The sequence below is a fragment of the Rhinolophus ferrumequinum genome, chromosome 25 (assembly GCF_004115265.2).
Source record: "Rhinolophus ferrumequinum isolate MPI-CBG mRhiFer1 chromosome 25, mRhiFer1_v1.p, whole genome shotgun sequence".
NCBI lineage: Eukaryota > Metazoa > Chordata > Mammalia > Chiroptera > Rhinolophidae > Rhinolophus > Rhinolophus ferrumequinum.
The window spans coordinates 13249127-13276554 of NC_046308.1; the positions used below are offsets into that span (position 1 = coordinate 13249127).

At 42.2% G+C, this 27428-nt stretch overlaps 1 protein-coding gene across 2 annotated transcripts; it reads left to right on the forward strand.

The window, feature by feature from the left end:
* The first annotated feature begins 1257 nt into the window (after positions 1-1257).
* On the forward strand, positions 1258-27428 carry RNF10 (ring finger protein 10). 2 transcript variants are annotated; one of them, XM_033097625.1, is made up of 17 exons: positions 1258-1871; positions 9330-9526; positions 13980-14179; positions 15108-15198; positions 16233-16417; positions 16497-16633; positions 18761-18921; positions 20196-20321; positions 20575-20848; positions 21063-21196; positions 22130-22247; positions 22484-22585; positions 23598-23753; positions 25531-25631; positions 25911-25968; positions 26064-26222; positions 26866-27428. In XM_033097625.1, exons 1-17 carry the CDS (start codon positions 1715-1717, stop codon positions 26940-26942), a joined length of 2433 nt encoding a protein of 810 aa, XP_032953516.1. In that variant the 5' UTR covers positions 1258-1714; the 3' UTR covers positions 26943-27428. The 2 variants fall into 2 exon arrangements, with proteins under 2 accessions (XP_032953516.1, XP_032953517.1); XM_033097626.1 differs by having other exon boundaries at positions 1685-1871; positions 22484-22579.

The window sequence follows — 27428 nt, forward strand, 5'->3', positions numbered from 1 at the left end:
GCAACAATCAGGTTTTTTTCCTCTGTATCTATTTTTGTTTGCTCGTTTATTCTGTTCTTTAGATTCCACATATAAGTGAGATCATATGGTATTTGTCTTTCTTAGTGTGACTCATTTTACTTAGCATAATATCTTCTAGGTCCATCCATGTTGTTACAAATGGTAAAATTTCATTCTTTTCTATGGCAGAGTAATACTCCATTGTGTAAATGTACCACAATTTCTTTATCCAATTGTCTACTGATGGGCATTTCAGTTGTTTCCATTATCTTGGCTATTGTGAATAGTGCTGCAGTAAACATAGGGGTACATATATTTTTTTTGAATTAGTGTTTTGGATTTCTTTGGGTAAACACCCAGGAGTGGAATTGCTGGGTCATAAGGTAGTTCTCTTTTTAATTTTTTGAGGAACCTCCATACTGTTTTTCATAGTGGCTGCACCAATTTGCAATCCTACCAACAGTGCACAAGGGTTTCCTTTTCTCCACATCCTCACCAACACTTATTCTTTGTTGATTTATTGATGACAGCTATTCTGAAAGGAGTGAGGAGATATCTCATTGTGGTTTTTATTTGCATTTCTTTGATGATTAGTGACATTGAGCATCTTTTCATATGTCTATTGGTCATCTGTATATCCTCTTTAGAGAAATGTCTATTCATGTCCTCTTCCTATTTTTCAATTGGATTGCTTGTTTGATCTAAGCTTTTTAAGCCTATTTCCTAGTCTTTAAATTTGAGTTATTGTGAGGATTGTGATAATCCATATAAACTGCACAGCACAGTGCCTGCTGATGATAACCACTGAATGATGACTATTATAATTAAATACTAACAATGGCTTATATTAACAAATGACTTAACAATGAAATGAAGTATTGTATGAGGAAGTGCTGTAAAGTGATATTAAATGTAAGGTCTTACCATTATTGTTGCTATTATTATTACAGGAGATAGAATAAGAGCCATAAATAAATTGATATCAATACTAGTATAAGAACTATAAGTTAAACGGTGAGTCAATAAAAAATTTCACAGGTATTCCGATGTTTGGATGTGTTATTAGCAGTGTATATTATTACACAGTACATATTATTAGCGTTCTAAAACCTGACTACAAATCCCATTATGCTGAACGGCCTCTCAAACACTGAGAAAAACAAATCACTGGACCCGGATGAAGGCGAAAACCACATTTCCCAGAGTGCCTCACTTCAGCATCTCCACTATATATAGTCCATCCGGGTTCTTCGAGATGCTGTTTGGCGACTCGTCGCCATTCCCAGAGCAGCTCGGCCTCGGCCCAGAGGCGAGTGTCAGTCGCTGTGTCGGAGACACCGGTCCCCGACACCAAGAGAGCCAGCCCTCTCCCCTGCCCCGCGGCGGGAGAGCGTGTCCGGCCGGCCGGCGGGGCTCGCGCACCCTCCCCTCGCCTCCCCGTCCCCCGCAGCCTCCGCCCCGCCAGGCCCGGCCCGGACCTCCGAGCCCCGGCCTCCTCCTCCTCCTCGGTCACCGCCGCCACTGGGCTCGACAGTCCCGTCCGCCGCTTCTCCTTTCATTTTGAGAAGCCGAGTAAGGAAACAGGGAAAAAATGTCGCCATGAAGGCCGAGAACCGCTGCCGCCGCCGACCCCCGCCGGCCCCGAACGCCATGAGCCTGGGTCCTTGCAGCGCCCGCTCCGCTCCGACCGCCGTCGCCGCCGAGGCCCCCGTTGATGCCGCAGAGCTCCCCCAGCGCCGCCGCCACCGCCTCCGACATGGACAAGAACAGCGGCCCCAGCAGCTCCTCCGCCTCTTCGGGCAGCAGCAAAGGGCAACAGCCGCCCCGCTCCGCCTCGGCGGGGCCTGCCGGCGAGTCTAAACCCAAGAGCGGTAAGGGCGGGCTCCTGTGGCGGTGGGCGGGAGTTGGGGGGCGACTGCCTCTCAGGCTGGAGCGGATCCTTGCTTTGGAGTCTGCTGGGTCCCACCCCGGGACACGCTCTGCTTTCTACTATGGTTCCTACCTTTCTGCCCTTTTCCATGGCTCCCATTACTTACAAGGAACACTTAATGAGCCCTGTATCCTGTGGTTTACGTGTATCCTTGCATTAGTACTCGAAACAGCTCGTGAACTAGGTGCTATTCTTATTCCCATTTTGCGGATGAGGAAACAGGTTCCGAGAGGTAAGGCTGTCCACCCAGTACGTGCCTCACAGGAGGCTTTAAGTCCTGGTTGGCCTGACTCATCAGTCCCGCTCCAAAAACCACTAAGTTGTTCTACCCTTGAATGTTGAATTAGCATTGGATAGTGTTCAAGTTTAAACAGCGGAGGGTGGGGCAAGGACTTTTCAAACTCAAAGCTCGTATTTAATAACCTGGCCCCTGAGCCATCCTCCCTCTGTTAAAGAGGACTTGTTCTTGAATGGCTTTGTTTGGTGTGGAGCAGTTTCAGAGCACAGGCTCTGGATTGAGGATTTAGGTTTGCCACACTGTGAGTGAGTGTCTGAATTTCCTTACCTGTAAAGGTGGAGGTAACAAGAATTAAATTAACTTAGAAAAGATGAACCTGAGGACTTAGGAGAGTCCCTGACACCTATTATGCACCAAATACGCATCATGCCTATTTCCCTGTGTTAGACTTCAGTAGTGTCCTTTTACAGGGAAGATTTTGTCATTTTTGTAGTCATGCTTCTCAATATTATGACCATCATGATAATAATAGCTACCATTTATGGAGGGTTTACCATGTGCCAGGTCGTGGGCTAGGCGTTACCCTCTCATACGGATACTCCAGTTACTAACCTGTCCGGCAAGGTGGAATTGTTTATCTAAAGAAGGAAAAAGTTGAGAGGCCAGGACTTTAGGAGTTGGCTGAGTCTGGAGTTGCAATCTCTTGTAATCTCTGCTCTTTTGTATTGTGATTATATTAACAGTAGGAAGACGTTTAGGAAGACGTTTTCGGTGGGAGTGGGGAAGTGTGTCAGAGAGGGGAACATTTGGAGTCCCCACATGTGGAGGTCCAGTTGTTTAAAAACTCTTTGAGGCTGACTTAGAAACAAAAAGGAAAAACTGGAAGGCTTACTTGAGTTGAGAGTTTATCTGTTGGATATAGCGCCCTTGTTTACCTGCTGTGCCAAGTACGTGTCCGAGATGCTTATGGAACTCAGGTGGAGACCAGTTGTCTCGATAATAAATGAATGCTTTAAATGTCCAGGCCGGGATTAGTGTGGACTCTTCAGGCCACGTCAGGCAGTATCATGTAGACTAATTTTGGGGTTTTGCACATGTGTAGCTTTATCACAGATCCCTCTAGAGATAGAGGGTAGCGACTCCTGGCTAGTGTTGGAACTGGTTTAGAGTGGTTAGACTATTTCTCAGTGTAGTTAATAAATTACTTTTGTACACTATTCCCAGATGTACAGTTAAGGATTTTGGTTTTCCAGCTATCCGAATTTTCAACTAATTTTTCTGGGGCTCCTGTTTAAACCACTAACATACTGTTATGAGTCAGCTGCAACAAATGTCTTAAGTTTATTCTTTAGTGAAGCAACAGTTGAAAGTTTTCAACAACCGAAACAAAATAAAACTGAGGTATTTAAGGCATTTTACTCATATTGTCCCTCACTTGGGGTATGTTGATTAGTGGAATTAACTGATTGCCAAGCAGGATGACATAGAATTCTGTTGTAGTTTGACCATAGCAAACATTTGTCAGTGTTAATGTTTCAAACAGACTTGTACAGAATAATTATTAATTGTTGGGTTCATTCTGATTAAAGTGATTTCTGTTTGTTTTTTTTAACAGTTAAATACTTATAAAGCACTTTTAAAACACTTGCTTACCTTAATTGAAAGCTTTTAAGGAAAAAAATTTAAAAAGGGACTTTTTGCTAGGTTTTATGAAATACACAAGTGTGCCCTCTGGTGTCATTAGTTATTGTTTAATGTGTTTGTTAGAAAGCGTGACCATGTTTGCCATTGCCAGTGCCTACTTTTCTGACTACTGCTATGTATTTACCCTTAGCAAAAGGGACGGTTTGTAGCTAAGTAAAGAGTTCTTCATCCATAGTCTACTGCTTGCATTAAGGAACAAATTCAAAGGTATAGTAGAAACAGATTAAAAATGATTTAGGAAACACTGGATATTGGCTCATTTTTAAGGTGAAGTAAAGGGTAGCGTACTCTTATGCTGCCTTCAGAGCTTTACAGACCAGTGCTGCCATAAATAACTGTTATTCAGTACCTCTTACACAGTGACTTCTAGATGGTTGCTCTAACAAAAGGGTGGACTCAAATTCAACAGAATTCCATAAAAAGGTTCCTGAAATATTTCAAAATTTGACTCAACACTTGATGTATTTGATTCTGCTGGAAATTGTTGAAAGGACCTCTTGAGTTTCAGAGCACTGAATTGAAGGAAGAATAGGAAGGGTAAGGTGAAAAGACATAACTTGCCTTTCTTTCGTCAAAGTAACAAGAACAAGAGTTCTGCAATTTTTTAAATATTTAATTCCCTTTTCCCATTTCCTTTCCCTACCTCGTGTGAGGAAAGAACCTCTGTAATTTCTGTTCTCTAAACCATGTGTGTAATACATGGTTATTTGTTTCCTAGCTACGTGATTAATATGCTTGAGTCTTTGATCCTGTGGCTGGCTTAAGTTTGCCCTTCATGCACACAAGAAATAGGTCAGTTTGGCTACTGGGGTTTATTTGATTCTTCCAGCCAGAGTGACATACCCTGGTTTCTTTGCCTTGGTTGACTGCTTCAAATATTCACGTACATTCCTTTTCTTGGACATACTCTGTACAGCTTTGTTTTCGTAGGGCTAAGATGCACTTCTAAAAGTATCAGTGAGTACAGTGAATATCCCAGGAACATAACGTGGAGGAGAGAGGTGGGATAGGATTTGGGGAAAGTCTAGAAAGAGCAAAGAAAGTAAAAAGAGGCAAGAGGACGCTAGGCAGTTTATGGGCAAACAATGGACCTTGGCCTGGACCCAGTCTCTTGCCTCATCCCCTTGGGTGGGGAATGGTACTGCCATGGAGGTTAAGAGAAGGTCAGGTATGAAGAAACAGTTATTTTGAAGTTGGTGGTGTGAAACACCGTCCTGACACTCTTCCTCTTATTCCAGTACCAGAAGCCAGGTTACTAGTGGTAATCTGCCTTGAAGAATGCCTCTGAGCTGTAAATGGACCTGGAGGTTTTAATGGCTTTGAAAATTGAGGTGACTTGAAGCCTTCCGTAAAAAGCACTTACAGAAGTTAAAAGAATTCCAGGCCTGTTGGCTCGAGACCTTGGTTTATATGGCTTTGTTGGAAGTCTGTGGGTGCTTTTGACCAGAATGAATTAGATTTATTAATAATAAGCTTTCAAATAATAACAGGAACTATGTGCCAGCCACTGTGGTAAGCATTTTACAGAGGTTTTCTCTTAATCCTCATAACCCTGAGAGGTGGGGGGTAAAGGATTAGTCCTATTTTACAGACAAGAAAATTGAGGCCTAGGGGGGTTAGAGTGATTTATTCAAGTGAATTCTTAAAAAGTCTTAGGCAATACTTATAAATACATTTTGTATAAATTCATTTACCATGAAGGTAACTTGCAGGCACATGCATCATTCCTGATACCGCCTCTCTCTTCCTTTCATTCAGAATTACTAATTTCAGCTGGATTCAATTTGTTGTCAGTTGATTCTGTAGTAGGCCATATAATGCCCCTCTGGAGGTGCTTGCCAACCACTCTGAACGATGGGTAAGCAACTTGCTTGTGATTACAGCGTGAATCAGCAGCAGAAACTTCCTGGCTGGTCTTCTGACCTCTAGGCAGTGCCACCTGTCAGCACGAGAGCTAGACATGTTGAAGATACCAAATTATTTAACTGAAAAATTTATGGCCTTTAATTTGGTAATGGAGGCAAGAGACTGAGGTATGCGTACTGTTACTTGGTAGAGATCTTTTTACTAGGGGAATGTGAAGTAACTGAGACACTGGATTAAATTTTCAAGTCTCTTGTGGATTCTGCGATCCTGCGTTCTGGTTTTGAGCCATTTAACTAATGGTCTTGTCCCTTTTGGAATGTGTCTTGATAGTAGTTCTTGGCAGTCAGTTGTCAGCTCTGGCTGTGCATTAGACTCTCCTGAGGACCTTTTTTAAAAATAGGGATGTGTAGGGCCCTTCCCTAGCGATTCTTAATGATTCTTTAGGTTTGGGGTGGGCCCTTGGGCCCTGACATCCATAGCTTTAAAAGTCTCTGGAGTGATTCTGTTGTGCAACCAGAATTGAGAACCACCACTTTGAAATGTAAAACTTTAAACAGAGAGTATGTTTCTTCCAAAAATTGAACTTGACTTTTCTTATTTAAAATAGATCATCTCATTGCTGTCTCCTATCAAAAAGGAGGACACATTCTACCCTTCGGTTATTTACATGTATATCCTGGCAAGTTGTCTGTAGAACATTTCAAAAACAGTACTGTGAATTTTATCCCTGTGTCCCAGGCCTGACTGTGCCTTCAGTCTTTAGCTGCCTGTTGCCTGGGTCTAGAGATAAGAGCCAGCCTCTCACTTTAGATGTCTGACTTCATACTTTTAGGTACGTGGAAGACAAGATAAGGGAGTTGATTTTAGCAACTGAAATCATAAATCCATATGTGGTCAGTTGTTGTAATCTGTTTTAGAAATAGTTCTCTGTCTACCAGAGAGCATTATGAAACTGTTTCCTTGTCAGTGTGGTAATAAGTGACTACATGAAAAAACCGTCCTGCTGTGTGCCAGCTTACTTTCTTGAGCCCTTGAAGTGTATAATCTGGCTTCAGTTAAATCACTGCAAATTATTAGGTGTTTGTTGCGAAAGCAACAGTCAAGCAGGACCATCTTAAACAGTCTTAGGTAATGAGGTTTGAGGAATACATGTTTTCTGTATATACCTCTATTTATGAGACCTCATTTGTTTTCATGGTAAAGTTTGCTGGGGCCTGTATCCCTCTGAATTTGCTATTTATTTGAAATCTTAGAAATGAATTCCATGGGTTGAGGGCAAAGCAAAATTTGTATGAGATCTAAAACTTCACTCTCTAGTTGTTACACTGCCATATTTGACAGTAACTTGCTAACTGAAATAGTAGGTAAAAGTATTTCATAAATTCTAACTTCAGATTAAATTCTAGCCATTTTCCCTAACAGGGGTTTAATGGTAACTGGTAGGGAGTGAGCCTAGCCTGGCAGTGTTTCTGTGACCATCTGTTCTCTGTTTACATCGCTGCCATCTCACATGACTATTAGCTTGTCTCCCAGGTCATACTTTGGTTAGGTTTGGACAGGATGGCATACCTCTCATTTATCCCATGTTGTTGACAAACTGAGTGCTGTCACAATTTAGACTCTGGTTTGTCAGCTCACGTTTCCTTTTCTCTGAAGACGGGCTTACACCTTGGATTTATTTAGTCTGCTGTAAAATAAGCTAGTCATCCTACTTGTCTAGAAATAATTTTTTCTAGGTATTGATAGTTTTAAAAATGAGTGAAATAATAATATACTGAAATCAGAATCTTGGAAGGTGAGGCCTGAACACAGGAATCCCTTAAAAGCTCATCTTGGTGATTCCTGTGAACTAGTAAAAGTGGATAGTTCTTTTCCCAAAGGTAACTGTCATTAACAGTCTGCTGTGTTGCCTTTCCGGACATATTTCTTTCTTTCTTTTCTTTTTTTTAAAGATTTTATTGGTGAAGGGAAACAGGACTTTATTGGGGAACAGTGTGTACTTCCAGGACTTTTTCCAAGTCAAGTTGTTGTCCTTTCAGTCTTTCTTGTGGAGGGTGCAGCTCAGCTCCAGGTCCAGTTGCCATTGTTAGTTGCAGGTGGCGGCAACCTTGTGGTTGAGAAGACACGCTCCAACCAACTGAGCCATCTGGGAGCTCAGCGGCAGCTCAGCTCAAGGTGCTGTGTTCAATCTTAGTTGCAGGGGGCAGAGAGCCTACCATCTCTTGCGGGAGTTGAAGAGTCAAACCGGCAATCTTGTGGTTGAGAACTCACTGGCCCATGTGGGAATCGAACCGGCAGCCTTTGGCGTTAGGAGCACGGAGCTCCAACCGCCTGAGCCACCAGGCCGGCCTGTAAAAGACTTTAATGATTATATTTGACCTGCTGATTCCACTTTAAGAAATTCACATAATCATACAGACCTCTGTATAAGGAGGCTCCCAATACTATTATATTAAACTAGCAAAAAGGTTAGATGCCACCTAAATGTATAGCAATAGGGAATTGCTCATATTATTATGTAAGCATATGGTAGACAATAGTGCAGCCATTAACCATGCTTCTGAGGACTACGGATGCAAGGAAGTGCTCCTGGAGTGGTAGGTAGAAGGCAGCGTATCTTGTATGCCTGTCATTTTGTGGAAGATGTGGCATGTGGGTAAAATGGAAAGTACAAGGAAATTAAACACTTCATAGGCTGGCATTCTCTGAGTACTGGCAAATGTAAATTCTTCTTCTGGGTTTCAAAATTGAACATATATTATAATTGGAAGGATAAAAAGCAATAAATATTTTTTAAAAGGGTGTAACTTATGCTGATCTAATGCTTTTTTAATTTTATTTAAAATTTTTATTTATTTATGTGTCTTTTTCCAGGACCCATCAGCTCTGGGTCAAGTAGTTGTTTAAATCTAATAGTTATGGGGGGTGCAGCTCAGAGTGGCCCATGTGGGGATCGAACTGGCAACCTTGTTCTTAAGAGCACCGCACTCTAACCAACTGAGCTAACTGTCCACCCCTGATCTAATATGCTTTTAGAGCTCAACTTATTTGGTCAATTTAATAGCTTCTCAGTTTGACCTCTAGAACATGTGTAAATATTGTTTTGCTTTTATGCCTTTTCAATGTATCTGCTAGGGCCTAGGCCAAGCTGTTGCAGTATAGAATCTCGCTATTTTGTTGTAATTTAAGGAAAAAATGTCTTCTATCCTGCCTCCAGATAAAATACTTTTCCCTTATATGTATAGACTGTTCCTATCACTTTGTGTGAATGGATTTTTATAAGAGCAGTGGTTAAGCTCTATAAAACAGAGTCATTGTGAACTGAAAATCTGTGTGGTTTGATCTGTATAGTGTTTGTCCTGAGGGAGGGACCCTTCAGGTTTCATCATTAAAAAACAAAACAAAACAACTCCGTACTATGTGATGTCTTGCGCAAAGCACCAATGCTCTGGCCCAAACCCAGAATTCCTGGAGGTTGTCGAAGGGCTTCATTTACCCTTGTTTAAACACAGTTTTGTTTTGAGGTGGACAACAATTGGCCAAAATATTGTATCATTTCTCAACTAGTTCTTTTGTGTTTCTTGCTTTCAGATGGAAAGAACTCAAGTGGATCCAAGCGTTATAATCGCAAGCGTGAACCTTCCTACCCCAAAAATGAAAATTTTAGCAACCAATCCCGTCGCTCCAATGCACAGAAAAGCAAAACTTTTAACAAGATGCCTCCTCAAAAGGGCGGCGGCAGCAGCAAACTCTTTAGCTCTTCTTTTAATGGTGGAAGACGAGATGAGGTATGGGATTTTACAAGTGTTCTTTCTAGAAAATAAGCATCAAATCTGTTTTTTTTTTATTTTTTCCAGTTTATCGATAGTTGGGGAAGTGGAAGAGTAAATAACCAAAGCAGTCTTGAGTAGCTGAGGGTTAACCAGGTTTGGAGCTTTGCCTCCTTTCTTGCTTTGAAGGTTATGAAAATTTCGTTGAAGGACAAAGACATCATAATCATGGATTGTGAGAAATTACAACAAATTTGGAGTACCTTAATTTGTATAGTCCTTTTATTATCGCTCTTAAATTAAGGTACCCTTCGGAATATTTAGGTAATAAAAAGATTAATTAATGACATTTGCCCTATAGTATCTAGCAAAATATAAAATGCTATATCCTTAGTCTCAGGTACTCTGATTTGGGGAGTTTCTTAGATACCCTTCCGTACAACCCAAATGCCATCAACAAGGGACTGGTTAAATAAATTATCCTGCTTGTTTGAATGTCCTGTACTAAGTAACCATTTCAGAATAGGGCAGGTTTAACGGAAGAATTCATTTATTTACCAGAAATTCACTCCTTGCCTACTGTGTACCAAATGCCATTTAGGAATTTGGAATTTAACATAAAGTGGAACATTGTCTTTCAGGAGCTTACATCCTAGTTTGTGGAGATAACAAATAAATTGTTATGTAATAAATCCAATGGTAAGTGCTTAATAATTTTTTTAAAAGTAGACTGAGAGAGGTAAAGGGATAGAGAGTAACAAGGAGTAGAGTTTTAGAAGGTGGCTAAGGAAAGCTTCTTTGAGGGGGTGAAGTTTGATTAGAATCCTGAGTGAAGCACGGGAGCACACCATACAATGTTGAGGTCAAGTGTCTTAGCCAGAAGGAATAACAAGTGCAAGGGACCAGAGGTGGTAATGTTTTTGGTGTGTGGGAGGTAAAGCAAGTCGCTACTATGGGTGGAGGAGGAGTGGGCAATGAAGCCAAAGAAGGGGAAAGGGATCAGATCCTGTGGAGCCTTGAGGGCTTTGGCTTTTGTTCAGAGATGGGAAGCACCTGGGTTTAAGAAGAGACGTAAGGTAATCTGACTCGGAGTTTTAAAAGGGAGAGTGGAATCAGGGAGACTAGTTGGGAGCTATTAAGATATTCCTGGTGAGAGTGATGGAAGCTTTGAAACTGATGGTGATGAGAGGTGGTCAGATTTGGGATATTTGAAGGTAGAGCCAACAGGATTTTTTAATACATTAGATGCAAGGTCTGAGCAGAGAGATGAATGAATAACGTTTTTGGCAGGAGCACAATTCAGGTACCATTTGCTGAAATGGGGAAGATTTCTGTCTGTATGCAGTTGGTGTTTGCCGCTGTGGATCTCAGAAGGTCATTAAAGAAGTGAGTGTTGCAAAAAACGAATGGATTCAATGACTGAGCCTGTAGTCACCATGATAGGGAACCAGCACAAAGGGAGGAGAAGAATTGAAATCCACTTAGAGAAAGTGATCAGTTTTGTCCTGTGCTGTTGATAGGCTGAGATTAGAACTGAACATTGATCATTAGATTTGAGAATGTGAAGGAAGGTTGTTGGCCTTGATCTGCTTTGGTGGAGTGGTGAGGACAAAATCCTGATTGGCATAGATTTAAGGAGAAGGTGAGGAAGGGAAGAAGAAACAGCAAGTTTAGACAATACTTTCTCGTGGCTTTGCTCTAAAGGGGAGCAGAGAGGTGAGGCAGGCAGTCCTGTGAGGGGAATGTGAGATTGAGAGAGATTTTGAGGTTAGAGAAATTCCAGCATACATCTGCTGACGGGATTGTTCTAGTGAGAGGGGAAATGTGATGCAGAGGAAAGGGGGAGAATTGCGGAACAGTGTCCTTGAGTTGCTGAGGAGTTGGGAGCCCAGTCCCCCAGTGGAGGAGTTGGCTTAGCTAGGAGCTTCTCCAGTTCCTCCTCCGTAACAGGAAGGCAGAGGAACAGTAGCAGAGCGCAGGAATTCTTTTCTGGAGGTGTTCTTACTGTCTCAGTGAAGTAGGTAAGGTGAGCCGAGAGAGGAGGTTCGGAAGCCTGAGAAATGGACTTGTCTGGGTGAATGGGGAGTTACTGGAGTACAGAAGTGCAATAGGACGTAGTGTGACGGCCAGGCAGCATCAGGGACTACGTGAGGGAGACTGGCAGTGTGGTGTGGTGGTGTTCTTTAGGCCTGTTTAACGGCTCTGGTGCCGGTGCAGAACAGGCGGAGAGTTGGATTAATCAGGGGAAGGGTTTTGCTCGGTGAGGAGAACTGATGAGATGAGAAGGGGGCAATGGAGCACAGTATCTAAGGCAAGTAAGGAAAGAAACTTTGGGGGATTGGATCACTAGCTGGAAGATCCCAGTGGGGTGAAGAATTGTTGGAATTGGAACTAGAGGGCACAGGCTGGGAAAGGAGTCAGTTGCTGTTGGGTGTAGGGTGCTACAATTAAGATGGTGGAAGAGGTGTTCCCAGCATGGTCTAGACTATAGAGCAGTACTGTCCACCAGAAGTGCAAGTCACAGGTGTAATTTAAAATGTTCTAGTTGCCTCATTAAAAAAGTAAATTTAATTTTAATATGTTTAACCCAATACAGCCAAAAATGCTCTCTCATAATGTGATACTTGAAGTTCTCAGCAGCCACATCTCGCTAGTGGTGACTGCTGTATTGGACAATATATAATATGTAGATGGTATGACCATGGGAATGGGTGTCAGGGTGGGGGCAAGCTGATTGGAGGAGAGGAGGTCAAGGAACTGAGAGGTTAGCCTGTTAGAAGGATAATCAGGAATTATGGGCAGTGTCGGAAAAAGTGGCAGTAGGGTGGTAACTGGTTAGCCCAGCTGGTTACATAGAGCGTGGTGCTAATAACACCAAGGTTGCCAGTTTGATCCCCACATGGGCCACTGTGAGCTGTGCCCTCCTTAAAAAAGAAAAAAAAAAAGCCATCTAACCATGTTTGAAGAAAAAGAAAAAGTGGCAGTGGGTCAGCTGTGATAATAGGGTGAAGATAGAGGTTGAGAATATGGGGGGTTTTGTTGAGTGAGCACAAGCTCTTATCTAAGCTTGGGGCATTGGGAGTAGAAAGCTGGTTAGGGGACAGCAGAGCCAGACGGAAATGAAAGTCTAAGGAACGAGAGATGCATATGGGATGAGGTGGGATTCTTGGGCTTCCTGTGGTGACTTACATAATAAACAATGGGTGGGGTGTTGTCATCCAAGATCTGTTAATAAGATCAAAGGAAATTGCCTAATTGTATTTAATCATAAGTATAGTATGCCACTGTACTTAATCATAAAAGTCATAATACTACGACGTGTGCTATGATTCTGAATGCATAGAATATATGCATAGAATGCCTCTGGAATAGAAGGTGTCTTTCATCGCATCCCTTTTGTACTCCTTAGGTTCTTTATCACCTATGTGCAAGCGCTGCTTACAAATCTCTAATCTGACTAAGCAAAAGCCTTACCTTTGCATTTTTTGACCCAATAATTCCTACTGTACACTCAAGAAATAATTGTAGGTGCCCAAATATTTGTGCATAAAGATCTATCCAAAAGTGTGTTTATCACAGCATTATTTTGTTACATGGTGGAAAGCTGGAAATAATCTGCGTCCTACACTAGGGTGTTACAATATACCTGTACGATGTAATGATGGTGACTGTATCATTTACAGTGATTGTATGCTGGTATTTAGTGACATGGGAAATGCTCATGACATTAAATGGGACAGTGGGATTAGAAAATGCATTAGCTGACTTACAGCAGGGATCTGTCCCACTTCAATTTGGGAATATTAAGAGGACCGAAAAAGCCCCAAATGATTTCTTTCATCTTTGCGTGCAGTGGTATTTCTCATGTTGTTTCCTGCCACTTTCTAAACTTTCTGAGTCTGCTGATTGGATTTATTTCTGGACAGAGCCACTCTTCCTACATGTTCTAATTCTGTCAGTTTTAATTAACAATGAATAGCAGTATGTGTCTTAGGAGGTTTCTGGCAGGCTCCTGAAGCTATGGCAGTTAGCAGCTGCCTGCAAGCCGCCTGCAGAGTATAATTCCACAGATTTGCTTTCGCCAGAAACAAACCAGAGAACAAGTAGCTAACAAGAGTGAAGCTGTAGGAGTTCTGTGGGACTGTGGAAAGATTAATCCCGCAAGTAAATCTTTGTGCTTCAAGATAGGTAGAGGAGTTCATTTTGTCATTTAATGGTTAATTGCCACTTAGCAGGACAGAGCGAACAGTTTAAATAATTGTATGTTAAAGACTCTTTTTCCCCTCTCCACTTCCACCTGGATCTTGGGTAGATTTTTGCATTACTCCCTCCTGGGAAGATTGTGTACTTTAAGCCTGTATTTTATTTAGTTGGTATTTTAAGCCACAGAAGGAGGGATTGTGCTGTTTTCTGCTGTAAATCATTGTGTCATCCTAATCAAAATACTCTGATTCATTCTCATTCTCCCTAGGTAGCAGAGGCTCAACGGGCAGAGTTTAGCCCTGCCCAGTTCTCTGGTCCAAAGAAGATCAACCTGAACCACTTGTTGAATTTCACTTTTGAACCCCGTGGCCAAGGGGGTCACTTTGAAGGCAGTGGACATGGCAGCTGGGGAAAAAGGAACAAGTGGGGACATAAGCCTTTTAACAAGGAACTCTTTTTACAGGCCAAGTGAGTATGGCTACTCTTAGGAGGAAAGTAAAATTGCATCTCTGGGTAGTTGTACTGAGAAGAAACTTCTTTAAACTGCTGTGGGAGAGAGACAGAAAAGGTCTGGGTCTTTTTTGTTTTTTTTTTTCGGTTCTCCTCTTTTTTCTATCTTGGCAAGTATTGAAAACCCACTTTCCAAGTGAATGTGTTCTTTGTGCTTAAAATAATATAATGCTTAAATAAATAAATAAGTAAATGCTAAAATTAAACAATGCTTTAGTATCATGATGAGGTACTAAAAGTGTTTGCTTTGGAATTAGACCCAGATTTGAATCTTGTTTGGCCTTTGATCTTGGGTAATTTAATCACTTTGAGATTCAGCTTCTCCTCTGTAAAAGAGGAGAAATTACTTAAGGGAGAATTGAATGACAAGTTGGAGTGCTTGGCATATATTTGCTCAAATACTGATTCCCTTTTTTCTTTTGTGTGGTGTTATAATGTAAGATTTGACCTTGGATCTAGACTGAAGTAGCCATTTAGTACTTTATTTGAACTGATACTCAGATGATTGAGTGGGAACAGCCTTTTCTGCTGCCTTGAAGACTAACTCTGTTCCAGGGTTTCTGGGGGTGAGGGAGCAAATCGGGCTTCCTGCTGGTTGTTGAAGCCACAGTCTGGGTTAATTTTAGTTCAGGGGAGGACTAGAGGCATTTTGGCTGGGCTTGGAAGCAGAAGAAACGGTTCATGGATTTAGACTCCTACCCACTGAGTCTTTGGAATCCTTCCAGAGCCAGGCTTCAGAACTGAGGCTGAAGTTCCAGTTCATTGCTTCACACACCATGGCTGCTAATGGCCTGCATTTGATTTAAGTGAAGAGATGCTGAATTTCGGTTGAGGGCTTGTTGGTGGATTCTTACAGCCTGCCTTTTCCATGTCTTCCTATTTCTAGCTGCCAATTTGTGGTGTCTGAAGACCAAGACTACACAGTTCATTTCGCCGATCCTGATACCTTAGTCAATTGGGACTTTGTGGAACAAGTGGTGAGTAGCTTACCTAAGCTTATAAGCTGTTAGTGGGAGAGAGAACTAAAGAAAGGGACTGTGGTGACACAGCAGTGGTTGGCTGGGTTCACAGCTGATACGCTTTGCCATATGGCCTTACTGTAGACGTTTCTCAGAGATCAGTCCTGGTTTCTCCTGTAATTCATTTTGTGCTAATTGTCACTGACTTGTCGGGCTAGGGAGTTGGAGGGCTCTGATCTGAAGGTATAAAAGGAGTGCTGTCTACTACCTTCTCTCTCCTGGAAAAAGTAACCAGGGGAATACATGACAGGCTCTGGTTACCCTCCTGACTCAGGGTGGGCTCATTACGTGGACATTGCTTCATTGGTAGCCGTTCATAGTGATCAGTATCAAATCAGGCCTCAGCCTTGTGGCTGGTGAATGAGCTACACGGCTGTACTTCTGTCCAAGCCACTGCTACATTTGTTTTCTATTGAAGTCAGAGCTCGGGGTATCCCTTTGCTGCTCCTAGGTTCTATGATGTAAAGTACCTTTCAAAATGATAGGCCTGAAAGCCTAGACTCCTGTTACTGTGAAAATTCATAAACTCATCTGAGAATGACATAGAAGGCTTGTGAAACTTAAGTTTTATATGCATTGGTTTGGAAAAATGGAGATTCATGAAAAGTGAAAGTCTCATTGACTGCTGCGTTGGAAATTACTGGTACATTACTTCTAGACCCTTACTAAAGCTTTTATGTATGTATGTGTACATATAATTTTTTTTTGTAAATAGAATCACATTGTTTTCTGTCATTTTTTTCCCTTTGATATAGAACCCCCAAGATGCCTGTTGTGTAGTTTTTTTATATTAAACCACTATTAACAGTTTCCTTAATGATGTGCTTAAAGTGCTATCATACGTATACTTGGCATTGTTGAACAATTTTATGAAGATGGTGTTGAGTAGAGGTGTAGGGATGAGGATGAGGATGGCAGAGGAGAGGCTTTAACTTTGACAATCCCTGGTCAGTTCTGAACGCATGTAACTTGTGGTGCCATTTTGTTTTCAGCGTATTTGTAGCCATGAAGTGCCATCTTGCCCAATATGCCTGTACCCACCTACTGCAGCCAAGATCACTCGTTGTGGACACATCTTCTGTTGGGCATGCATCCTGCACTACCTTTCACTGAGTGAGAAGACCTGGAGTAAATGCCCCATCTGTTACAGTTCTGTGCATAAGAAAGATCTCAAGAGGTGAGAGGGAGAGATTTACTAGATGAGACCCCAGGCTGCTAAGTCCTGGCCCTGCTACATCTGCATGTCCATGTTACAGTGTTGTTGCCACAGAGTCACATCAGTATGTTGTTGGCGACACCATTACGATGCAGCTGATGAAGAGGGAGAAAGGGGTGTTGGTGGCCTTGCCCAAATCCAAATGGATGAATGTGGACCATCCTATTCAACTAGGAGGTGAGTTCGGTTCATTGTAGGGGCAAATAATCCTGGGTCCACCCTTTGAGGCTATTGAATATATCTTCCTACTATCAGGAATTGAGCCTTTAGGGATGCGCTTCCAAAATTAGTCATAGGATTCCAGGGGGTTAGGGTGGAGTTTGCAGAGAGTGGCTTAACTCAATGTTTAAGTTTGGTTCGGGGGTGGGGTGTGTGTGTGTGTGTGTTTTCCATTTTACAAGGCTTTGTTGAACAGTATGTGGCACTGTGCCCAGTCTTAGAGATTTCAGTCAGCCAGTCTTAGCACCCTTCGTAAGGAACTTAGTCTAATAGAAGAGACAGACTGGTAGTTAGGGTATAGAGTGTGATAAGGGCTTATAGTGGGGAAAATGTAAGGGATCGTATTCCCTGTAGAAATGAGCATTGGATGAAAGTGGTATTTCAGTTTCTGGGCACAAGCTTTCTCAATAAATGGTATTGAAACAACTGACTGTCCTTATGAAAAAAATGAAATAAAATTTGATCCCTATCTCATAAAAACAAGTTCAATAAATTGAAGAACTAAATGTAAAAACATCCAAAACTTAAACCTTTAAAAGAAAATATAGGACCGTATCTTTATAAATCTTCAGGCAGGAATGGATTTTTTGAACCAGGCTAAAACTACAGATGCTGTAAAAGAAAACATTGAGGGGTCAGGGAAAGGTGAAGTGGGTAAATGGGGTTAAATATATGGTGACAGAAGGAGACTAGACTTCAGGTAGTGAGCACACAATAGAGTATATAGATGTCGAGTTATATAATGTTGTACACCTGAAATTTATATAATGTTAATCAATGTTACCCCAATAAAGTTAATAAAAAAGAAAAGATTGATAAATTTGAAATCTGACAAGATTCCTCAAAGTCAACAGTTGATAAGCTAGGGGAAAATTTACACATTTAGAACTAAAAATTAACATCCAGAACATACAGGTGTTCTATAAAATAGATTAACCTATGGGCTGAGCATATGACAGGACTTCCCAGAGAAGGATATTGAATAACCTCCAAGTATCTGCAGAGTTCACTTTACTAAGAGTTACGCAAATCGAAATGCCTATTAGATTGAGGCAAAAAAAAGACATTGGGAACACTGGCTATTGGCAGGGATAGAGAAATGGGTACTCTTATTCTTGGTGGGAATATAAATTGAATAGCCTCTGGAGAGGCAGTTTGGTAGTATTTAAAATATGCACAACCTTTGATCCAGCATTTATACTTAAGTGTCATAAAGAAATAATTTGTATTGAGTGTCCATAGGATTGTTTTCATCGTGAAGTTGGCAGTAACCTAAATGTTCCAAAAGGACTTACTAGAGCGTATAGTACTGTGGAACACTATACAGAAGGTAAAAATGGGCTAGATCTCTGTGTTAATATTTTGAAAGATTTTTGAGACACATTGAATGAAAACTAAACTGAACAAAATTTAGTTTATTTTTGGGAAAACCTTTATTTTTTATGAACAAGGGTATATGTATGGAAAAGGTTTGAAGGATACATATTCAAATTTGTCAGTGGGCAGGTGGTAGGATGGGAGGTTGGGAAAACAGGGCATTTCAAGGTTTCTCAAAAGATAACATTGTTTTACAGTACAGAAAATGTGGGGGAGGGAAGTAAAGGAAATAAATCATCCGTGATCCTTTTACCCAGAGGTACCCCCAAAAGTTTTACTCTAGTCTGGCATCTTCTCTTTTGTTCGTGTAATGTGGGTATTTTCTCTGTGTCACTATATGCCTCCTTCGGAAACCATTTTTAATGTTTGCAAAATTCTCTTTAGTGAATACCATCATGTCATTAACCATTTCTTTGTTATTGATTGGTCGATTGCAACTTTTTTGATATTAGAGACAATGCTATAATCAATATCATTGAACCAAATTTTTGAATGCATCTTTGGGTTTCTTAGGATCGATTCCTCATATGAATTATGGGGTCAGTTATAAACCTTATATTAAGGTCATTGTTAAATTATTTTTAGGAAATTATGCTAAATTACTTCATCTTCACCTTAGGAAAAAAACTTAGGTGAAAGTTGCTGTTTAGCCACACGGTTGCGAGCTTTGAGCGCTGCGCTTTTGTGATCTTGCTGGCTTTCTTGTAGATGAACAGCACAGCCAGTACTCAAAGTTGCTGCTGGCCTCGAAGGAGCAGGTGCTGCGCCGGGTAGTTCAGGAAGAGAAAGTCGCACTTGAGCAGCAGCTGGCAGAGGAGAAGCACAGTCCTGAGTCCTGCTTTATTGAGGCAGCCATCCAGGAGCTCAAGGTGAGGTGATGCCCTGGAACCCGGATGGGATGGCGGGCGTAAGTTACCACAGCCCGGCGCTGAATGTAATTATAGCGGGGGATGGCTGAAAGTGATTTGTCCTGGGCTTTGGTGAGGGGAGGGAAGGCTGACCTAGTGGGTTTTAAGCATTCTCTGCCGCTGAAAGGAACACTTTCAGCTGAGTCGTAATCACTTACAACTCAGAGACACTGGAGTTTCTTAGGTTAGCTGTGTTCTTAGTTAAACAAAGGTATGTTTTTTGTTTTCTAGGAAAACACTTGGATTTATTTTTAGAGATGTGTTATTGAAGGACATTGTGGAGAAAGTATTATGGCCTTTTCAGCAGGCCCTAGCAATATCTGCTGAGGATTTTGGAGCAGCAAGAATGACCCAAATACAGAATTCCCTATGCCTCATATCCTCTAAACAGGGATTCTTTAGCTTTAACAAGCATCAGAATCACGGGATGTTGGGCTCCACCCTGAAAGATTGATTCAGTAGGTCTGGGCTCAGTAGGCTCAATAATTTGCACATAACAAGTTCCAGGGGGATTCTGATGCTGCTCATCCCCAGACCACATCTTGAGACTCACCGATCTGTATTAGAACAGTGAAAGGCCTTATTCATTTAGAGAGTGGCATGTACCAGGCCCTGTGCCAAGGTACTGTACTTCATTTATTTCACTTAAGCTTTGTATCCTGGTGTGATAGCTACAACTGTCCCCTTTCCTAGACGAGGCAATGGAATCATGGCTTAGGTAATTTGCTTGAGGACACCTAACTAATAAGAGGTGAAGCTGGTGTTTGAATTCCAGTCTCTCTGACTGCTACATCCTCCTTGGGCAGTTCCTGTGTATTTTATTTTTTCTACAGTGCAGAGCATTTGTTCAAATGCATTTCAGGTAGAAGAAAAGCTACATAGAAGTAAAAAGCTGTCCAGGTTGAGGTGAGGGTTGGCCAAACCCCCTGCCTCTTGCGCTGGGGCCGTCTCAGTTTGTAAAAGTTGGAAGACTAGTTCTGTGTTCTTGGATTTCTGTAGGAAACTTGTGTAGTGTCATCGTCAGAGACTTGAAGCGGAATAGACCATCCTGTTTGAGTACAGATGCTTTTTGCTTCCTGTTTCCTTTAAAGATTGAGGATTTTAAGTACTTAAACTCTTCCCAATGGGTCTTGTTGCCTTTTAACTCTGTTGAGAGAGGCCATTATAAGCCCTTGTCTTTCAAACTACATTTGTTTCTGGAAACTTAGCTTCCTCTGGTCTCTTTGGTGGTCTAGATTCGGGAAGAGGCCCTATCAGGATTGGCGGAAAGCAGAGGGGAGGTCGCTGGTGTCGTGGCTGCTCTGGAACAGTTGGTGCTGATGGCTCCCTTGGCGAAGGAGTCTGTTTTTCAACCCAAGGAGGTTAGTGTGTCCCTGCTCCAGACTAAATGGCTGCCATTCCTCAAATGCTGCTATTGAGCTGCAAGGCACTGTTGTGAGATCTGAACTTTCTTGGGAGAAGAGGGGACTTTGAGTATTTCCTCTGTGCTTATTATGATAGTTCTTTCCCCAGGGGATCAGTAAATGTGATAGCTAAGATAAACATCCAGAATTAGTTCCCGTACCTCCCTTTGCCACATGTGTTTTTCTGTTGACCTAGAATTTGTCCTAACAGGGTGTGCTAGAGTATCTGTCCGCTTTTGATGAAGAAACCACCGAAGTTTGTGCTCTGGGCTCTTCTCGTCCTCTTGGTCTCCCTCTGGTAGAGGAAGAGGAAGCAGTGTCTGAACTGGAGCCTGAGGGGTTGTCAGAGGCCTGTGATGACTCGGAGTTAGCAGGTGACAATCTCAGAGAGGGGACCATTTGTACGGAGTCCAGCCAGCAGGAACCCATCACCACGCCAGGCTTCACACACCTGAGTAGCTCTCCTTGTTACTACTTTTACCAAGGTGAGGGTCCCTGAGGGGAGGGCTGGGTTGCCACAGAGATGTTTCAGAGAGAGGACCTGACTCTCTGAGCAGAAGGAAGTATTGTCACTAGTTCCTGGGCACTTAGATCTCTTGTGCCTTTCGGCTTGAGGAGGGAGAGGCAGGCCCAGCTGTACAGAGGGCCCTGTCTGGGGGACTGGCGAGACTGTTGTGTGATAGAGGTGCTTGTCTTCAGCGGAGGACGGGCAGCACATGTTCCTGCACCCTGTGAATGTGCGCTGCCTCGTGCGGGAATATGGCAGCCTGGAGCAGAGCCCAGAGAAGATCTCGGCAACGGTGGTGGAGATCGCTGGGTACTCCATGTCTGAGGTAAGGCCTTGCCTTGGAGGTGGAGGGTCGGGGAGCAGCATTAACCTCATGTTTTTGAGGTGCGCCTGGCCAGCCCAAGTTCACAAATCTTCAGGGCCTTCAGTTGTTGTACCTTAAGGCTCTTTTTGACAGTGGTGGTGCATGTGAATTTTTTAAAAGTGAAATGATGTTACCTTGCCCTTCCAGGGTTCTGTTCAGTGAGCCACCACTGCTGTCTGCTTCACAGGTTATTTCCTGTGGTTTGGGAATATAGATGTCTGTTACTTTGAGTCAAGATGAGTTTGTTTTTGTTTCTCTTTCTCCTTATTGCTTGGGAGAAATGTCCAAGAAAACAGAAAGTCCTTGGAGGCTCTTAGCTAGTTTATACATGCTTGAAATGCATTTTTGGTTTAGCAGACACCTATGAATTATGGCCTGATAATTTACATGTATGAATTTTTACCCTTTGAGTTATCCCTGCATTGATCACAAATTTGTTATAAGCCTCAAATTTAGACTTTCTGAGTACTATAAACTTTGCATCAAACATGCAGAAAAAGAAAATTAAACTTAAATTGATGGGTTTCAGTTTTTACTCTTTTTAGGCCAAGCTTTGTTTAATTGGGAAATCTCCTTTATCATTAATGGTATAAGTTATCATTAATTCTGTCAGTGGTTCCCAGAGTTTTGCCAACAAACAACTCTTCCTTATTCTCTCCCCTCAGTCATGGACCCCAGAAAATGATAAACACCTGATCAGCTTTAGATACTTTATTACCAGGCTCCATTCATTTGCAGCACAAACCAAAAAACTGCTTTTGGTCACTTGTTCTACCTTGCTGTAGCTTAATTGACACTTTCTATTCAGCCATTCACAATGGTGATAACTTGAGCACTCCTCATGGAGCCCCTAAGCCTGGTCTTAGTTCAGTGTTGGTCCCTTTTCCATTATAGGATGTTCGACAGCGTCATAGGTATCTCTCTCACTTGCCGCTCACCTGCGAGTTCAGCATCTGTGAGCTGGCTCTGCAGCCTCCTGTGGTCTCGAAGGAAACCCTAGAGATATTCTCAGGTGAGAATTCCCCTACTTTGCTTCTCTAGAATGGAGTTCAGGGATTCTTGTGACTAGAAATCCACTGTGGGCAGAGTTAAGGGGTGGTGTCATGAGTCTCAGAATCTCCTGATGCACTCCATCTGTTCATCCAGTCCATCTGGGCCCACTCGTGTGGCCTTAGGTATTAGTCAGCTGGGGGAGGAAATGGCCAGGTTGTTCTGGCTCTGCCTCCTCATGACCTGACCAACCCACAGATGACATTGAGAAGAGGAAGCGTCAGCGCCAGAAGAAGGCTCGGGAGGAGCGCCGCCGAGAGCGCAGGATTGAGATGGAGGAGAACAAAAAACAGGGCAAGTGTAAGTTCAGGAACTGTCATCTTTGACTAGTACAGCTGTGTATCATCGTACAGAGGCTCAAGTGTCCTGGCCCAGAAGCCATACTGCTTGGGTTCCTATCCCAGCTCTGCCAGTTGTTTTCTTTAACTCTTAAATATGAATCGTGGGAGTATCTCTTTCATAGGCTTATCTGAGAATTAAATGAGTTAATGCGGGTCAAAGTGTATAGCACATACTAAGGAATAAAGTTAAATTCATTCTTGGCACAGTGGGTGAATAAGCCTGGCAGGGGAAGAAGTTAGAGATCTGCTGAATGCTGGGGATAATTGTCCCATGTGTTCTCTGGATGGATCATTGACCTCACCTTTGACTCTATTCAAAGGGACATCTGTACATAGTAAGTCTGCCAAGAGGGTCTGATGGAGTAAAAAAACCTTGACAAACTAGGAAATAGATGCAGGAAGTTTCATTTAAGAGTTCTTTCATACCAGTAAGTGCGGAGTCTTTTGTTCTGGTTCGCCAACATAAGCTTCGTTGAACCCAGGAGATCAGTGTGACATGAGGGCCCAGTTATCCTCCAGAAAACAAGGAATGAGTCCTTGGCTAGGGAAAGGACTTAGGTATATTGACTCCATATGCTATGGGAAACATGAATTATACTTCTCCAGCGGGGGTAAGTATATAGCTGGTTCCAGTACTGTAGCTTTTTGGCACATGTCCTAAACATTTGAGAAAACTGATGTTTCAGGAACAAGGGCTTTTTGTTTAACTTCTTTTATTATGGAAATAATAAACACAAGTCCATAGACCAGTATGATTAAGCCCCATGTTTATCACTGAGCTTCAATTACGAATAGTCAGAACCGGCTTTTATATTAAAACAAAGACATGAAGTGGCAATTATACATTTGGGTTTTAAAGCTTCTGTCTACATCCTACACCCCTGGGGGATTCATATTGATTATGCTCAACAGTTGAAAAAGATTTGAGGAAATCTGTAAATGGGCCTAACATTCTCATCTTTTCTTTGCAGACCCGGAAGTCTACATTCCCCTCGAAAATCTACAGCAGTTTCCTGCCTTCAACTCCTATACCTGCTCCTCTGATTCTGCTTTGGGTCCCACCAGCACAGAAAGCCATGGGGCTCTCTCTGTTTCTCCTCTTAGCAGAAGTCCAAGTTCCCAAGCAGGTAAATAAAGTTGGGATTTAAAGAATGAAATTGGCCACCAGCCACAGACCTTAAATCAAAGCTCTAGTGTCTGAATATACAACACTGAATTTATTCAGTGTGGTGAGGTCTTTAGGTGACCATCCTTTCTTTGGGTAGTCAATATATTCCTGAGGTACATCAAATTCTTACCATTTGATTCACCTTTCCCATTGGCTGTTCTGACTACTTTATGCCTTAGCTTTTAAAAACCCCAAAGCAGCTCACATGGCAGGATGGTTACACCTAGATTCTTCCCTGCGACCCTGCTGCTTTATTTCTGGTTTCTTTGAGATACTCCCCTGTATGCTTGAGCACGTTTGTATATGTCTCCTTGTAGCACTGTTTGTAATAGTAGGGAGGAACAAACAGTCAGCAAAGTCTACTGGTAGGAAAATGGCTAAATTATAGCATTTATACTATGAAATACTTTATACCTATTTGAAGGAAGAAATAGCTCTCTTCATGAACTAACGAGTAGACCTTTAAGATAAAAGGAAGTTTTAGAACAAAACATGATCCCATTTGTGGGCTTAAAGAAAAGACCCACAAAACAAAGCATTTCATTATGGGTTTATGTATCTAAAAGTATAGAAAATTACTGGGATGTTTATGTTCCAAACTGGTATTGGTGTTCCACTCCAGGGGTGAGATCAGGATGGAGAGGTTGTTAGGCCTTTAGCTTTTTAAAAATATTTTTTTCTCATAGAGAGAGAATCTTTTGATGTGTTATAAAATTAAACACTTAAGAAAGAGATGCTGTAATTTCAGAGCTATCATTTCTGATCTTCCTCCACCTGGCAGATATTTTGGTACTTATTTCTCTGTCAGGCATTTTAAACAAAATGTGCAAGATCAGAATATTGAAAACTCTTGGTTACCCTTGTGATCCCGGGCCTGTCACTGATCAGCAGCCTGGGGCTGAGGCAGGGACTTGATTAGTGGCAGCGACTGGGACTAGAACCTGCATCCTGACGGCTGCCTGACCACGAAGCTCCACAGTGTGAGAAGAGCTGCTTGCTGTACAAGGAATGTGGCGGAACGCTGACTACGTGTTAGCGAGATAAAGATTGTGTTTTCATGCGCTAGCTATTCAGAAGGCATGGGCTTTAACGTATTTAGGTAAGAGCAGTTGGATGGTTCTAGGAATAAAGGTACTAAACAGCCTTGGCTGAGTACGGAAGGGCCTGCTACTGGGAGAGTGAATAGGCCTCTCTCCCCCAGTAGCCATCTGGGCAGGGGGTAGACTGATCTATGGGAATGTTTAAGGCCAGGAAGGATGGAGAAGACTATTCCTTAGGGAGTATCAGGGACAAGCTTGCATCTTCATGCTGGATTTTGTTGATGTATGTGTTTTGGATGCTAAATGAATATTCCGAAGTCATCTGCTGGCTGGAACATAAAGGCTGACCGGATTAAATTTTATATCTTTTGCTTGGAGCTTTTTCATCTATATAAAACTAGTTAATGACAATCCAATACCTAGGCCTTGAGAGCCAGCCAGTGTGGACGGGGGTTTTCTTACTGTGAGAATGGATTCTGCCATGCCTTTTAGTGTTATTGTAACCACTAACTTTTCTCTATATACTGATCAGTGGTGTGAATAATAGGCCATGTTCTTGGCTTTTTAAGAACATGGTAGGATTGAAGTTGGATCAAGGTTTGCTTTTTGAGGTGAGGTTGGTAATTACCCAGACCTGATTCACGGTTCATCTCTTTGGAACTTGATTCGTATAATGAATCTCTCGTTCCCTTTTAGACTTTCTGCTGACCCCTATGTCACCTACTGCCAGTCAGGGCAGTCCTTCATTCGGCGTTGGGAGTCTGGAAGAAGACTCTCCCTTCCCTTCCTTTGCCCAGGTAAATCCTTTGCTTGTGAAGTAGCCAAAGGGTATTTAACATAAATTCTATCGCTTGTTCTTTCTGGAAATCCCTCTGTTGAAGGGGAGATTTACAGGCTAACATTGCACTGACTCTAATAATCACGGAAGGCTTTCTTAAGCGGGAACCTCATGGATTTAATCTCAGACATTACCGTAGATGTACTAAGGAAAGAGGCCAAGAGTACTTGAGGGAGAATCAGAGTTTTCATTAACCAATTACTAGATTTCTTTTTTTCCCCTTTTCCCACATTGGCAGATGCTTAGAGTTGGAAAAGCAAAACCAGATGTGTGGCCCAAAACTACTCCAAAGAAAGGTGAGGATAGCCCTCCTGGTAAAGGGAATTTGGCCCCTTTCAGAAAGTATGTCTCTAGAGTTTTTTTCTAGAATTGTAATGCTGCTATTTTTTAGATGAAAACAGCTTAGTTCCTCCTGCCCCTGTGGACAGCGATGGGGAGAGTGACAACTCGGACCGTGTTCCTGTGCCCAGTTTCCAAAATTCCTTCAGCCAAGCTATTGAAGCAGCCTTTATGAAACTGGACACACCAGCTACTTCAGATGCCCTCTCTGGTAAAGGCAAAGCACTGAGTGCTCAGCTCAGCACAGGGTTGTTCTTCCTCCCTGGATCTCAGGGCAGACATCACTAATCAGTCCGGCACCTTCCCCGGAGCCTTTCATTCTAGGCTCACATTCTAGGGTCCGCTGACATTCTGTTTGGTAGGTCATGTTGGACCTTTTTGCCACCTCAGATTAATTCTGCAGCCTGCATGTGACATTCTGGGGAATTCATTTTTCCCTTCTAAGATACAGTAGTGGAGAGTAGATTTTGGAATCCTGAGTTGGTAAAGGGTGGCTCACAGATACAGAAATTGGGCTCAGAGCCCACCCCCACTCTGTGGTATTCATGATTAGACAAAAATAACATTTATGGTGTGCTTCCTATATGTGCCTAGCATTGTGCTAATTTTATTCTCCCATTAACCATATTAAATGGGCATAACTCATGTTACAGATGAGGAAAAAGAGGTCTAGGGAGATAAAGTGCCTTGTTCAAAGACAAACACCTAGAGTATGCAAGGACTGGTATTTGAATCCAGGCAATCTGATTCCAGAGCCTGCACTCTTAGCTGCCACTCTGATTCTCGGTAATGAAAACTGGCTGGGGACAAAGGGATGGCATTCTAAGATAAGATCTCTTTCTGTTTCCATTTAGAAGAGAAAGGAGGAAAGAAAAGAAAAAAACAGAAACAGAAGCTCCTGTTCAGCACCTCGGTCGTCCACACCAAGTGACACTACTGGCCCAGGCTACCTTCTCCATCTGGTTTTCTTTTTTCCATGCTTTTGTTCTGCTGCTGTAATTTTTAAGTATTTGAGTTTGAACAGATTCGCTTTGGGGGGAGGGGGTTTCCACAACGTGAGAGGGAACCAAGATTTTAAATACAGTGTATTTTCCAGCTTCCATCTTTACACCAAAATAAAGTATTGACACTCACAAGAAATCTCTTCCTGCCAAGGTTTTTAGTTTGTTACCAGGTTAGTCTTTTTCAACCCGTGTAATTAGTTTTTCTCAACCCCAAATAAGTTTGAGTCCCTTCAGCATCCGTTGGAGCAGCCCAAACCAAAGTATTAAATAGCACTGCTCTTGTTGTGACATCATGTCAGGGCATCATGGTTTCAGCACACCTATCAGTGTCTTTTAAAAAAAAGTTGAATCTTTTCTATCTGTTCAGTTCTCTTAAAGAAACAAAGGGATGGAAATAAAATGGATTTAGGATA

What these genes read in the sequence shown, in the direction of transcription:
- RNF10 (XM_033097625.1), top strand. Translation starts at nt 1,715, where the DNA reads ATGCCGCAGAGCTCCCCCAGCGCCGCCGCCACCGCCTCCGACATGGAC. An exon ending in CCATCCTATTCAACTAGGAG is followed by an intron (nt 16,634 to 18,760) that starts GTGAGTTCGGTT and finishes GCTTTCTTGTAG; the next exon opens with ATGAACAGCACAGCCAGTAC. An exon ending in CAGCCATCCAGGAGCTCAAG is followed by an intron (nt 18,922 to 20,195) that starts GTGAGGTGATGC and finishes TTGGTGGTCTAG; the next exon opens with ATTCGGGAAGAGGCCCTATC.